We start from the raw sequence: 14,194 nt of genomic DNA on the forward strand, positions 1-14,194 counted from the left end.
AACTCATCCATCATGTCCAGATATTTGACTGGTGGTGGTGTCAGTATGGATAAATCTGATTTTTCTGATATAGGATGTTATCTAAAGTGTCAGGCTTCAAGCGGGAGCTGCATCCCAATTAATGATTAAGGCTGCAAAATCAGCCACCAGCACTTACAATAGCGCACATGTTAATCTGTGAACATGTTAATCACATGTTAATCCTCACTCTCACTCATTTTCTACCGCTTATCCGAACTACCTCGGGTCACGGGGAGCCTGTGCCTATCTCAGGCGTCATCGGGCATCAAGGCAGGATACACACTGGACGGAGTGCCAACCCATCGCAGGGCACACACACACACACACACTCTCATTCACTCGCACAATCGGGACAATTTTCCAGAGATGCCAATCAACCTACCATGCATGTCTTTGGACCGGGGGAGGAAACCGGAGTACACGGAGGAAACCCCCGAGGCACGGGGAGAACATGCAAACTCCACACACACAAGGTGGGAATCGAACCCCGACCCTGGAGGTGTGAGGCGAACGTGCTAACCACTAAGCCACCGTGCCCCCCCACATGTTAATCCTATTTCTGTAAAATGTTTGTGAAAATTAAATGTAATGTAAATCTCCCAAGAAATTCTGTACATATACCAAATACTTTGACAATCAATATATACTTAATACACTTCTGCTAATGTAAGGATTTTATGTTTGTATTGTTTTTCCACACCAAGCCACGCCCATTCACAAGCCCCTCCCCGTAACCAAAGCCCCGCCCCCAAAACATCACTCTAAAAGCTGAACTCAAAAGTTGGCAGCCCTACTATAAGTATAGTATTGTGTTGTATAAAATGTTTTGAGTAAATCAGATTTATGAAATAAATATAACTCGTTGTTTTACGACGTAAAAAAAACAACAACAGAGGGAAACGACCTTAAATGTATATTACTACTAATCCTATTACTACTAATGTTGTTACCGGAAGTGACGTTTCTCCCTAGTTACTGCGAGTCCTCCGGTATCCCACAATGCCTTGCTTCCTTCTCTGACCTTTCAGCGATTTCCGCTGCCTGCTAAAGTCGGTTGTGTGTTGTATGGTGGGACCGATGGCCGCGTCAAAGCCCATCGAACCTGTGAGCGGGTCCGGGCTGCCCCGGTGGCAGCTGGCGCTGCTGGTCGGGACTCCTGTCGTGCTCGGGGTCGGAGCCGCTTATCTGTGGAGCCGCAGCCGGAGCCGCGGTCAGAAACAGCCGCCTAGTGAACGCAATGAGGAGAGGAAAACTCCCGAAGGCAGCGAACAGGACAACATGGTAACCACTTCCTAGCTCATACATACATACATACATACATACAAACGTGTACTGTGAACTCTGTGCCTGCTTGTATCCTTATATTTGACTTATATAGCTGTGACAAACCCATCGTGTCTTAGCTCACCTAAACTATTAAAGGTCGCGTCCCAAATCGTCGCCTTACTTATATGTAGTGCACTACGTAGGCTGTAGAAGTTCTATTCAGGCAGTTCAGTGCACGTGTACAGGGAGCTGTCCAGGTATTTGAGACCCGCCCAGAGGCACTAGGCCAGACACCCCCCTCAGGCGTCGCTGCTGTGTGCTGCTAAATGCTTTATTATTTCTTTCAACACTCGCTCACTTTGGTGTCGTTTTGGTACTCATTTTGTTTTATAACGTCTATATATTTCACCACAGAAGCCTTCAGGACGTTATGTCTGTAGCTTTAGAATGACAAATGGGACTTTAAGTAGGTTAGCTTGCTAGCTAGCTAGCTAATGAATACAAAGTGAAAGTGACACTCCGGAAAAGACATTCTGTGACATTTGGACATTCTGTGACATTTGGACATTCTGTGACATTTGGACATTCTGTGACATTTTCCCCCACTTCAACTCTTTTTATAGTTTGAAAGTTAGTGTAATGCAGGTGATTTTATTCATGTCCGAGAAGCGGATAAGACACCATGGTGGGTCCTGGATATATTCTATATGTACTGATTTCAAATACATTTCCACACAAGTGCATTACACAGGTTTTAAACTAACTAGATTTGTAAAGTTTGTCACGACAAACTTTGATGTTGGCTTTGACAAAGCAAGTATTCGCAAAGGCCGGTGTTTTTTGGAGGCGGGTGGACTTAAGGATCAGTGTTACGTTTGGAGGCAAGTGGACAGAAAGCTAGGGTGCCAAAACATTTGGAGTGGAGACGAGCATGTGACGTCATCCGACTCCCATGTGACGTCATCCGAATACTCATATTTTCACGTGAAGTCATCAGAATACCCGTGAGGAAGTTCCCCTCATTGTTCTGAGTGTTTTGATATGTCACATGTCCATGTTGTAAAAAATTTTTTGATTTTGCATATTTTGGGGGACAGGGCTGCAAGACAACCGAAAGGACAGTCGGTACACCAATTTAAACACAGAGTTTGGTGTAGATAGTTTGAAAGCTTGCCGAGTTATAAACCTCCAAAGTTTATAATGGGAGTCTATGGGAAAAAAGGCCAATTTGAGACCCGGTACTGGAAGTACCAGTACTCGGATCGCTTAGAAAAGTAATAGCAACAAACTTCAGATCAGGATCTACAACATATCCGAATAATGTGGTCTGAAAGCCCTAGGAGGAGTTACTCTTGATAAATTTTTGTCTAAGCTTAAATAGGAAAACAGAATTTTGGCTTCTACAAAGCCAACATAATTACTGAGGTATACAGTGGACTGTTTATCCAAAAGTCAGGCTTTGGCATCGAGTGATTAATAAAAAAAAACATAAAAGTGAAATGAGCTGCATGTCATGAGCCTTTGTGCCCCAGATATTAGAAGCTGCTCGTCCTTCTCCAATAAAGCCATGTCTGCATTCAAAATATCAAGCCATAAACTTTCTTTGTCTAATCAGGGAATGAAGCCTGGCGTGTAACTTGGAGCAAAATGAAACATCCACACAATAAATAAAATACAGCTATATGTGGGGTAGCTATTGAGTAGACAATAGTATGGATAGTAAATTAGACTGTTATAATAGAAACATTTATAGGTGTTAAAAAGTATGAAGCTTATATTTATGACTAATATTTGCATATAAGAGAGATGTACGTTTAGACAACAGTACCCAGATTCTCCATGGATTATTCTACAGATATACAAACATAACCTAGGATATGTGCTCTGAGTCTGCATTTATATAGAGATAATACAGAATATACGGTGCAGGCAAAAAACAAAAAACCTCCATGACCTAATAGTGTAATGCAGAGTTGAGCAGGGTCATGGTTTTGGAGAAGAAGCTGGTCCTGGTGGGAATACTCCTATATGTGTTTGGGATAGGAGGAGTCTCTGATGATGACAGTGATGTGTGTTCCAGGGCTCTCAAGTGTCACGCATTGATCGTGACAGTCACTCATTTGGGTCTTTTGTCATGCTCTCCCACCACACATTGTATTTGTCACGCAGAAAAATTGACTATTTATCATATATTTAATATGCCGCAGCGCATAGAACCAAGCAGGAACCGGGCAGGAACCAAGCGCGTCTCCCCTGGAGTTCATAGTCGAGCCTGCCACTTATCAGCCAATCATAAAAAGAGGCTACAAAATAGCCAATCAGAAAATAACACTATTGTATCTGGGTAAGATTTAACGCAGCAACCAATGAAAAAAAGCAAATCCTGGAATTGTTCAGCATCATCCTCGTTCACCCACAGAGAAAACCACTGGAGCTGCAAGCATCACTTTGAGCACAGAGTAAGTCATGATCTGGTTTTAATGTTACAACAAATTCAAAACTTGTTTGACACAAACAATGACATTTTGACTGCTGAATGTTTCCCAGATAATCAGCATCAGTTTTTCATGAGTGTCTGTAACTTAGTGAACAGTTTTACAGCCTGTTCACTGACAGCACCTGCTCAGAACAAGTAGTCAAGGCCAGTGCTTCTCAAACTGGGGGCCCTGACATGGTGCCAGGGGGCCCCGGTTTACTAACAACACCTGCTCAGAACAAGCGGCCTTGGTTTTAGTGCTTCCACATTGTAATGCTGATGCCGAGAGGGTAATTTCAATGGTCGGTTTGAACAAAACCTCAACACGAAACAGCTTGTCTCTGGACGGAACATTTTCCTCAATCATGACCCTAAAAATGGCTGGACTTGAGCTGAACTGTTGGGAGCCAATGGGAGTGGAGATGTCACTCTTGCCTGTCTTCAAAACTTGGTGAAGATGTTCAATCTTCTTTGGTGATTAGTAGCTGATATGTTGCACTGTTTTCACCACATTTTATACTGCTTTCCTTTCAGACGCTGTGGAGCTGCTGTATCGCACCGTCACAGAATCAATCATGATAGTCATTTTCGATAGTTGTCCGATACACATTTTTACAAAATGAATTATTTTCCAGGCTTGGAGCTAAGACATGGCTATACATCAAAAACATTACATCTAACATTTTAATTATATAGAACATATCAATATAACATAACATCATTTACAATGTGAATGATTTGGTACATTCTTTAAGAGCTAATCGGCTGCTTCTCACATTACTGATGTTTGCTAACAATAACACATTTCACGCATATTATTATATAGCAGAGAAAGGTACAAAAAAGTTCCACATTTGAGCAGTTGGGACAAAATAAGCAGTTTTTGTCCTTGTACCATGGAAAGGTTCAAGGTTATCCTCTATATAGTATTGCCTCTCTCTGTCTGTTTATTACCAAGACATGTAATCGTTCTAGAAATATGTTATAGTTGTTTTAAATATTCAGTTACACAGACATTTTACTGAGGTGATACGGAAATCCTATCAGGAATCAGTGTGTTACATTGTACGTTGTAGCACGAGAGCGGACAAGCTCCAGCACAAGTGTTTCTTGCTCTCTAAAGGTAAATGTTTAATCTCATGTTACTCAGTGGTCCAAGGTGTAGTAGCACTTTAGTCTCTAATCATTGATCATAATGTAAATAAGTAGTGAACTATTCTGCATAATTTGATTTTCTTAGTTTTTTTTTTTTTTTGGCATTTTTGAGCATTTAAAGAAGTTACTAGATGTTACAGTCCAGAACTTGCTAGAAAGATCCTGCTGTATAATCTCAGGGTGTGAGATCTCTCAGTTGGAGCTGAAGGTCAGTTTGTGTAATTCTGCTTTGTCTCTCTCAGAATATCCAAATATACACACGAGTGAAGTTGTTTTCAAACGACACAATATACGATGCACTATATACTGTACCATCTATTGTATGGATTTTAGAAGGCTAGTATTGTCTCAGATGGAACATTTAAGGTGTTTTTTTTGTTTATTTTTTTTGCTGCAATGCCACTAGCTGTAGCAGAATATGCTGAATTTCCAAATGACTAAGATTTCTTGTTTATTGGAGTGTTCATGGCAGCCTTGGGATTTTTTTCTCCTTCAGCGTCAGCACCCGGTAGCTCAACCCTTCTTCCACTACATGGATATAAACATAAATAGCTTTGAGTGCATGAAGTGTAAATCGTCCAACATACCACACTTTTTCCACATGATTAAGTGCATTATCTGGGTACTTTAAGTGTATTTTTTGTTGCAGTTTTCAATGTGAACACAAAAATTATTGCACCAATAGTTGAGGAACTTTAAAAATGCTAGCTAACATAACAGCTCCTTAAATTCATTAATTTTAGTGTAAGACAAACAAACAGTATATGTCGGGTAGTACTTCCTTAGTGTGCAAAAATAAAAAGATGATGGTTGTTTAATAAACTATGATGGTCCATTTTTGCATCACATCCACAGATGATATTTGAGTCTAGTTAACATCTGTTCTCTCTTGATATGTTTAATTGAACGTGTTGTGCTAGAAGAGAGGCATGCAACAGTATCACACTGAATTTGCTCTACTTTGTCAATATTTCTACATCCTAGCGGATCGTGTCTCGGATGAAATGTACCTTGCAGCAGGTGGTGGTGTTCAGATCGAGTAGCTCGCTCTATAGTGTTGTTAGTGTTGTGCTGCATCACATGTTTATGAAGCATATTGAGTTTAATCAAACTGTATGGCTGCCTTGTATAAGAATTTGGTTCTCCTGCTAATCTCCCACACCAGCTCCAGCTCTGCTATCTTTGTGAACCACTCTGAGCTTGGAAATGTTTTGATGTGATATCACTGCATGTTCAGCTTCATATTGTAATGTTACCTCATGTTCATGCAGAAGAGTTTGTCTGAATGGGATTTTACTGAGACAGCCTGTCTGTTCCAGAGGAAGAAAGCTTAAGTGGTGATGGAGTGGATTTAACTCCTCTCCCCTTACTATTATAACTGGTACCTAATAATTGCACTGGCAAAGTTTATCCGATGATTTTCTCAAGATTTATTTAAATCACACAATCACATCACTCACTGTTAAGACCCTGTGTTAAGTCTAGGGGGTTCTTAGGATCAGCAACGGGCGATTACCAAGCTGGCTGTGGAAAGGATGGAAAAGGCTAATCGGTTCTGTACAACAATTAACCATAAATAACCAACAACAGTAATAACATAGGCGACCACAATACTTGTGTTGATTTTTGTTTACTTTGCTGTACAAGGTAAATGTGAAGCCAAAATCCTAACTAAGCTTCCCTAATGTATCTAGACAGAGAAGTATTCTAATTGCTCACTTCCCTCACACCACCAGTTTAACGACACACCAACCAACGAGTTGACACGACATTCACTCTTTTATTGTTGTGGACCTCTTCCGGGTGCTCTTCCGTACGTTCTTTTTAGTCAAATATTTAATAAGATTCAATAAACACTGACGTCTAAGGTTCTACAGCTAAATATCTGTAGTGACATGCACTGATATCACATCTGAATTTAATTTATTGAGGAAAGCAGAAATTGTGATGAGACATTGTTGTTAAGAATATATTGTTAAGAGGAAGCTTATATTTTTATCACATTATTGCACAGTGAAATGCTTTTCTTTGCATTCAACAGCTTTGGAAGCTGAGGTCAGAGTTCAGGGTCAACCGTGATGAAGCGATCCTGGAGCAGACAGGTTTAAGGGTCTTTCTCAGGGGCACAGCAGTGGCAGTTTGGTTTGAACTCTGACCTGCCAATCAAAAACCCAGAGCCTGGACCACTAGAGCTATCTTTGTGCTCATTGATTACAGTGTTGATGACACGGTGGTGGTCAGAGAACTATAGAGTGTTCAATGTCAAATTGGTAGAGCGTTTTATTTTTTGACCAATTTGATTTGGAGGTTTTTATTTTCTAAGCACTAAGATTATAATATTCAGTATCTGTATTGAATTGTAGGGATGCATCAATCTCACGCTTTCTCTATTATATCTGTTATGTAACGTGATGGTGTAAATATCATGATTTGAAATACAAATGAATGGTAATGGTATTATTACAGTCTAATTATGCACTTATCACAATTATTAATTATCATTTTCTTCTTGTTCTTGTTGTTCTTCTTTTTATTATTATTATTATTATTATTATTATTATTAAACGTGGAATGCATGTTTTGACTTGTGTAGAGCCCTCTGGATAAGGCACAGGTTGCTAAGAACAGGGGCAACAAGTATTTCAAGGCTGGTAAGTACGATCAGGCCATCAAGTGCTACACTGACGCAATCAGCCTGTGCCCCAAAGAACAGAAGACTGACCTGTCCACCTTCTACCAGAATAGAGCTGCAGCATACGAGCAGCAGGTTTGTTGAAGTTGCCCAAGCCTGTACACTACAGCTGTTGAAATAACAAATGGCTCCTAAGTATTTTTCAGCACTGACTAAATGTTTGTGATTGCAGGTGAAATGGACTGAAGTGGTGGAAGACTGTTCTCAGGCTGTCGAAATGAATCCACGCTACGTAAAAGCTCTCTTTAGGCGCGCCAGAGCCCTGGAAAAACTAGACAACAAAAAGGAGTGTCTGGAAGGTGGGAGTAAATAATTGTCGGGTGAATAATTGTTGTAAATTGTAACAGGTGTAACACAAATCAGGACACAATTCAGTCAGCTTTACCCGCTAAGATCTGCCACCCTGTTCTTCCAGATGTGACAGCCGTATGTATACTCGAGGCCTTCCAGAACCAGCAAAGCATGCTACTGGCAGACAGAGTGCTGAAACAGCTGGGAAAAGAGAAAGCCAAAGAAAAATACAAGGTGAGAGGATTCACAAGAGTGCAGCTTTGAGTTTACCTTAGTGTCAACGTCTGTAGTTTAGCTTTCATGATTTATTCTGGTGCTAACTTTCGAAAGACACCTGAAAAGTACGCGATATCAGTTAAAACAGCTGTCTGGGCGATTAGAATAGATATTACATTTGCCCGGGCTTCAGGGAGTTTTCTTGTTAGCAATGTCAGTTCCTCCACACTTTGTTTTCTAAACCCTTATTGATCATTCACTCTTTGACTGAATATCTAGAACCGGGAGCCTCTAATGCCATCACCCCAGTTTATCAAGTCCTACTTCAGCTCCTTCACTGATGACATCATATCGCAACCCCTTCAGAAAGGGGAGAAGAAAGACGAGGACAAGGATAAGGAGGGTGAAGCTTCTGAGGTCACGGAGAGGTCAGAATTCATGTACTACAGAGTGTTTGTCAAATCAATAGAGCGTTTTATTTCTTGTTCCTACCGGTTTGATTTGCAGGTTCTGTTCAGGTTCATGATGTAAACATCATGAATTTAAGGGGGTGTGAAAAATGAGACTGATTATATTTATTACTACAAAAAATCATAGCTTTTAGTTATTTAAATCTGAGTCATCTTGGCAATATTTAAAGATGATGGTGCACTGTAGCAGAAAATATCTTTTATTATTGCATATTAAAGTACAATATGGTGGAATTATTGATTTTGCTTGTCGTAGCTTGCTAGGAAGCTGGGCAAAACAATTGTTTGTGTTTAGTCAGTCAGACTAGTTAACTACTTGTCCTTCAAAGGGCCAAACTGTTATGGTAGTCATTAGAAATGCCATTTCTCCTTTTTCAGTACCATTCCTAATTTTTGACTGGTATCTCATTGACCTGCTCCTCACAGTAGTCATGATGTTTTGGACAGCTTCTGTTGCCAAGTTATCCTAAACATCAAAGGTATGATGGAGGTATGATGGATTTATCGTGTTCGATGTTCCTGTGTAAGCATGATCTTTGTCAAGATAATCAACACCACATGCTTGTTCAAAATGTAAAGGTGGGAAAATCCAACTGGATACCAGTCCAACTTTTTCAGACCCAACTTGACCTGTTTAGCATCACTAAACATTATGTAATGTAAAATTGTAGCAGTGTTGAATCCAAACACCACTAATAATTCAGAATCAAAATCAGAGAGGTTTCTTGCACATACAAGGACTTTGTTTGTGTCGTACGCTTCAAGTACACAGAGAGAAGAAGATGAGAATCCAAAAAAATACACATGTAAAACAGCTGTGCTATAGATGATAGAATGAGATCCAGGGAGGTACTAGGATGGGGTGGTAAATAAATGTAAGGTTATTGTACATTGTTATTGCATAATGGGGAACATTTAACTGTTCTTGAGGTAGAATGCCTGGGGGGAAAAGCTGTTCTTGTGTCTGGTTGTGCTGGTATTTGGGGCTCTGTAGCGCCGGCCAGATGGTAAAAGTTCAAAAAACGGAGGACTTGGATGTGAAGGATCCAGAGTGATTTTTTCTGAGCGTTTGTCCTCACACTGGATATATACAGTTCTTAAAGCGTGGGCAGAGGAGCACTAATAAACCTTTTGACAGAGGGGTCATTAGAGGTGTAGTCATTGGGGTACAAACTGGAGAGTGAAGCACTGTGGCTGCCATGTGCGCCGCCATTAGAAGAAAGTAATTCAGTGTTCTTTGCCAGGATTTTTGCAATTGGTACTAAAAACAGTATTGAATATTTTCTGTTCATGCAGTTCAAACTATCTGAAGGCCAAGCAGTACATGGAAGAGGAGAACTATGATAAAATCATCAGTGAGTGCACTAAGGAGATTGAATCAAAGGGCCGACACACTGCTGAAGCTCTGCTGCTAAGGGCCACATTCTACCTGCTCATCGGCAATGCCACAGCCGCCCAGCCCGACCTGGACCAAGTCATCAACATGCAGGATGCCAATGTCAAGGTACTGCAAGCATGTTCTGCTTTTGTACTCACATGTGTCTGTATTAAATGTTTACTGAAGGTGGTGATCTGAGATTTTTTTCTTTTTTTTTCTTTTCAGTTGCGAGCAAACGCTCTGATAAAACGTGGCAGCATGTACATGCAGCAGCAGCAGCCACAGCTGTCCACAGAAGACTTCAACATGGCAGCTGAAATAGATAGTCGGAATGCTGACGTCTATCACCATAGGGGACAGGTATAGTTTTTTTTATATATCTGACATCATTTCCTGTACTTACCTGGCTGTGGGTTTTTTTTGTTTGTTTGTTTTGAGAACCTTGTATTTTGCATTATAACATTGCACTTTCTTGTACCGTTTAAAAAAAAAATAACTTTGTCCCTTCATCTTATAAACATTTTTTGAATTTCATATTGTTTATGTTCAGTTTAATGGTTTGTTTAACTTGTTCTTTTTTTGACAGAATTTAGCAGGATTAGGCCAATTATAATATTTAAGAAGAGACTGACAGAAAAGACTTTTCTGGCTCATTTGAGCTGTGATTTAGTTAACAGTGCTTCCACAGATTGAATGTAATGTATGAAATTTTCCTCACCTGTCATCTCTCAGCTGAAGATCCTGCTGGACCAGGTTGAGGAAGCAGTGGCAGATTTTGATGAGTGTATTCTGCTCAGACCTGACTCTGCCCTGGCTCAGGCACAGAAGTGCTTTGCTCTGGTGAGTAGCAGTAGGGGGCGCTCATGGGCATTCACATCTTTTGACTGCTGACTATAGTACCAAGGTAGAATTTAACTGATACTGAAGTCATGGTTTATAAGCTGCAATCAGGTAGATTTGTTGTTAATGAGAGGTATTTATAGTAAAATTTTCATGGTATGATAATTACCATTTAAAAATACATGTGTGTGAGAGATATGAAAGATGTTTGTCTAGTTATTATTTTTGAAAAGTAAACTCAAATGTTATCCAAATTATTTAATGACCTTGTTCTTATAAGCTGAAAGAGCACGAGTGCACAGCAGTGTGCAATGCTACTTAAGTCAAAACTAGATGGTTGTTTTGAACAGTCAGCAATACAGTGTTTTGTGTATTTGATAGCTGTCCGGAGGTAGCAGTGTATAGGCTTTACATCAGTATCAGATTACAGCACTGCATGGAAAAATGTTGATTTTTCAAACTACTGATTTTTGAATTCAGTATTCTGAAGAAGTAAATGGCAAGATAGCCATCAGAGCATACACCCTGATTGTGATGCTTGAAATGTAGTGAATTAGATGCGTCACGACATGTATAGGAATGATGAAATGCTGTTTTATCTGTTCAGTTATTAGCTTTTCTGTCTGTAAATAGAATAATCTCTTCTGTCTCCATGCTTTAGTATAGACAGGCATACACAGGAAACAGCCAGTCTCAAGTACAGACAGCCATGGAAGGCTTTGAGGGCGTCATCAGAAGGTTCCCAAAGTGTGCAGAAGGCTATGCCCTGTATGCTCAGGTGAGGTCTTTACTATTCTATTCAGCACCAAAATGAACTAGCAAATCACTGTGTACTTACTCACTTTTTTAAAATTTTTTCTTTCTCTCGCTTGGGGTAGGCACTGACCGACCAGCAGCAGTTCGGGAAGGCAGATCAGATGTATGACAAATGTATTGAACTGGAGCCTGATAATGCCACAACCTATGTCCATAAAGGGTTCGTGTTCAGCCATATGACTTAATTACGGCTTGCTTGGTTTATGCATGAGCATTTATTTCATTTTTACAACCCTGTGCTTTCACTCTGTGCAACAATTAAACAGCTATTATGTAATGCAAACTCAAAAACTAAAGCAGTTATTGTGAGTCTTAGGAAGAGACAAACAAGATGTCTTAATGAAGCTATATTACATAATATACATATGATTTTTAAAGGTGTTGTAGTATTCAAGCATGATCAGGAAGGAAATGTGGCTCTTTATTTCTCTCTGTATGTTTCCATTTATGAAATAATTAATTTTACAGATTTAATTGTTCCATATACAAAAAACCTGAATAATTGACATTAGAAGTGAGTTTCAAGTGAGCAGCCTTTCTTTTCTTATAAAAGGAAACATGTCTGTACTTGATTGTATTAATCGGGTGTGTGCTACAAGATACAGTGTATTGAGATTGAGCAATGATTGAGTGTGTGTGTGTGTGTGTGCACGCACGTGCAATCAGGCTGCTGCAGCTCCAGTGGAAGCAGGATCTGGACATGAGCTTAGATCTGATTAGCAAAGCCATTGAGATTGACAACAAATGTGACTTTGCCTATGAAACTATGGGAACCATCGAAGTCCAGAGGTTTGTTCTTTAAGATCTATTCACATCTTTAATTAGTTTTATCTTTCTCTAAAGACTGCTATATCATGTTTCATTGTTAATAAAATCTCTGCCTGTTAATCTTGTGGAACAGACTAAAATCAGTATTTTTTTTCTTTTTTTTTCTTTTACAGAGGCAACTTGGACAAGGCCATAGATATGTTCAACAAGGCCATTAACCTCGCCAAGTCTGAGATGGAGATGGCCCATCTGTATTCACTCTGTGACGCTGCCTATGCACAGACAGAGGTGGCCAGGAAGTACGGGCTCAAACCCCCAACATTGTAACTCTCCACCACCAATCCCAACGTCTACTGCTGAGCCTGAGTACACATCTTATATCCACGAACATTTGAGTTGTTTTATTTTTGTGTAAGGTGTTCATTCATTATTACAAGAGAGATGGGCAGAGTCTGCTCTGGAGTCATGCAATTATGTTTACCTCATAGTAAACATTAAGGTGATTGAATGGTGAAGAGGAGTCCAAGCGGGAGTGAGCCGAGGGAGAAAAAAAGACGGGGCAAATGTGAAACGAGTTCTCAACTGCTTGGAATTTGGTGGTGAAATCTAATACCACCCTTCATAAAGCATGCACACAACATTGCACTTTGTGTCACTTGTTATGTGTCCTTATGAAATCACTAAATAATCTCAAGTATCCTAATATCAAGCTATGTAAAAAACAATAGTATTAGTAATTTCAGACAAATTTCCCTAAAAGGCTTAGTGCTGTGTTTTTTTTTTTAATCGAGTCACTAATTCATATTGTCATTGCGTGCACACTGTTGGAGAAAGTCAGTGTTTCTGAGCTTATTGCTTGTTGATAATTCTGATAAATTGTTCCAATGTTCTTGAGCATTTGGCCATTGTCACATTAAAGGACTCGATATGCATAACTGTTTTATGAGACGTGCAGAAAGTTTTTCAGTTAACTTTTCCAGTCATGTGTAACATCTGTCACTTGGTGTGTCACCACTGTTATTGACACAATGAATTTCTATAACATGGGGAAGAATTTGGGTAATAATTAACTTTTTTCCATAAACATCCTGATTTCTTTTCCTTTTTTAAAACTAGGGAATTGCTTTTTTTCTTTTTATATTCTGTACAGCATGAGTGTAATTTCTCTATTAATAAATATCATGAAGGCTCTCTCGCAGTAATAATGCCGTCCAGTAAGTTGGGTTGTTGAAAAGAGTGTCAGAAGATCAGCTTGTTTGCGTAGATTTGATGTACATGTTGTTTCATGCAAGGAGGAAAAAAGCATCAACCAAAACTGGTATTTTTCCACTAAATCGCTCCAACCAGTTGAAGAGTCTCTAACCTAATCTGTGCACTAAAATATTAAATTCAGTAATTTGTCCATTTATTTAGATGCAACAGTGTCTAAGAACATGTACATTCCCCACTTTGCAACATCCAGTTTTCTTTTCATTGCAAAATAAATTCCTGCTCTCTGGTCATCTGGAATATTTTTTTTTCACTGTTCACAGAAAGTAATTACTGTCTTGATGGTTTCAGTGTGTGTTGTCAGAAATTATGTCCTCAGATGATGCTAAATGTTGTAGCATCTCAAGGGCTTTCATACATTTCTTCAGACCTGTAACAATCTGCATTTTAGAAATAGTGTTTAGTATTTAATTTCCAACTTACTGCATTTTATAGTTGTAACATGTTCGTGTTAAGGAGTAACCGAGGTACAAGCTACTATGATACTAGTTTTAAATTAAGAGGTTTACATTTAAAGCAATTATGTACTAATTAAG

General features: G+C 39.4%; 1 protein-coding gene across 1 annotated transcript; it reads left to right on the forward strand.

Moving 5' to 3' along the window:
- The first annotated feature begins 1,022 nt into the window (after nt 1–1,022).
- Nucleotides 1,023–13,891, forward strand: tomm70a (translocase of outer mitochondrial membrane 70 homolog A (S. cerevisiae)). The gene is made up of 12 exons (XM_060867706.1): nt 1,023–1,302; nt 7,512–7,685; nt 7,783–7,909; nt 8,026–8,135; nt 8,397–8,545; nt 9,884–10,091; nt 10,191–10,325; nt 10,698–10,805; nt 11,467–11,583; nt 11,684–11,781; nt 12,288–12,410; nt 12,563–13,891. Exons 1-12 carry the CDS (start codon nt 1,087–1,089, stop codon nt 12,714–12,716), a joined length of 1,719 nt encoding a protein of 572 aa, XP_060723689.1. The 5' UTR covers nt 1,023–1,086; the 3' UTR covers nt 12,717–13,891.
- The last annotated feature ends 303 nt before the right edge of the window (nt 13,892–14,194 follow it).

This window comes from Tachysurus vachellii, chromosome 4 (genome assembly GCF_030014155.1).
Source record: "Tachysurus vachellii isolate PV-2020 chromosome 4, HZAU_Pvac_v1, whole genome shotgun sequence".
In the NCBI taxonomy this organism is placed as follows: domain Eukaryota; kingdom Metazoa; phylum Chordata; class Actinopteri; order Siluriformes; family Bagridae; genus Tachysurus; species Tachysurus vachellii.

Excerpts from the sequence above, each read along its gene's own strand:
- tomm70a (XM_060867706.1), top strand. The coding sequence starts at position 1,087 with ATGGTGGGACCGATGGCCGCGTCAAAGCCCATCGAACCTGTGAGCGGG. Across the intron at positions 7,686-7,782 it reads CTGCAGCATACGAGCAGCAG|GTGAAATGGACTGAAGTGGT; the intron begins GTTTGTTGAAGT and ends TTGTGATTGCAG. Across the intron at positions 8,546-9,883 it reads GCTTCTGAGGTCACGGAGAG|TTCAAACTATCTGAAGGCCA; the intron begins GTCAGAATTCAT and ends CTGTTCATGCAG.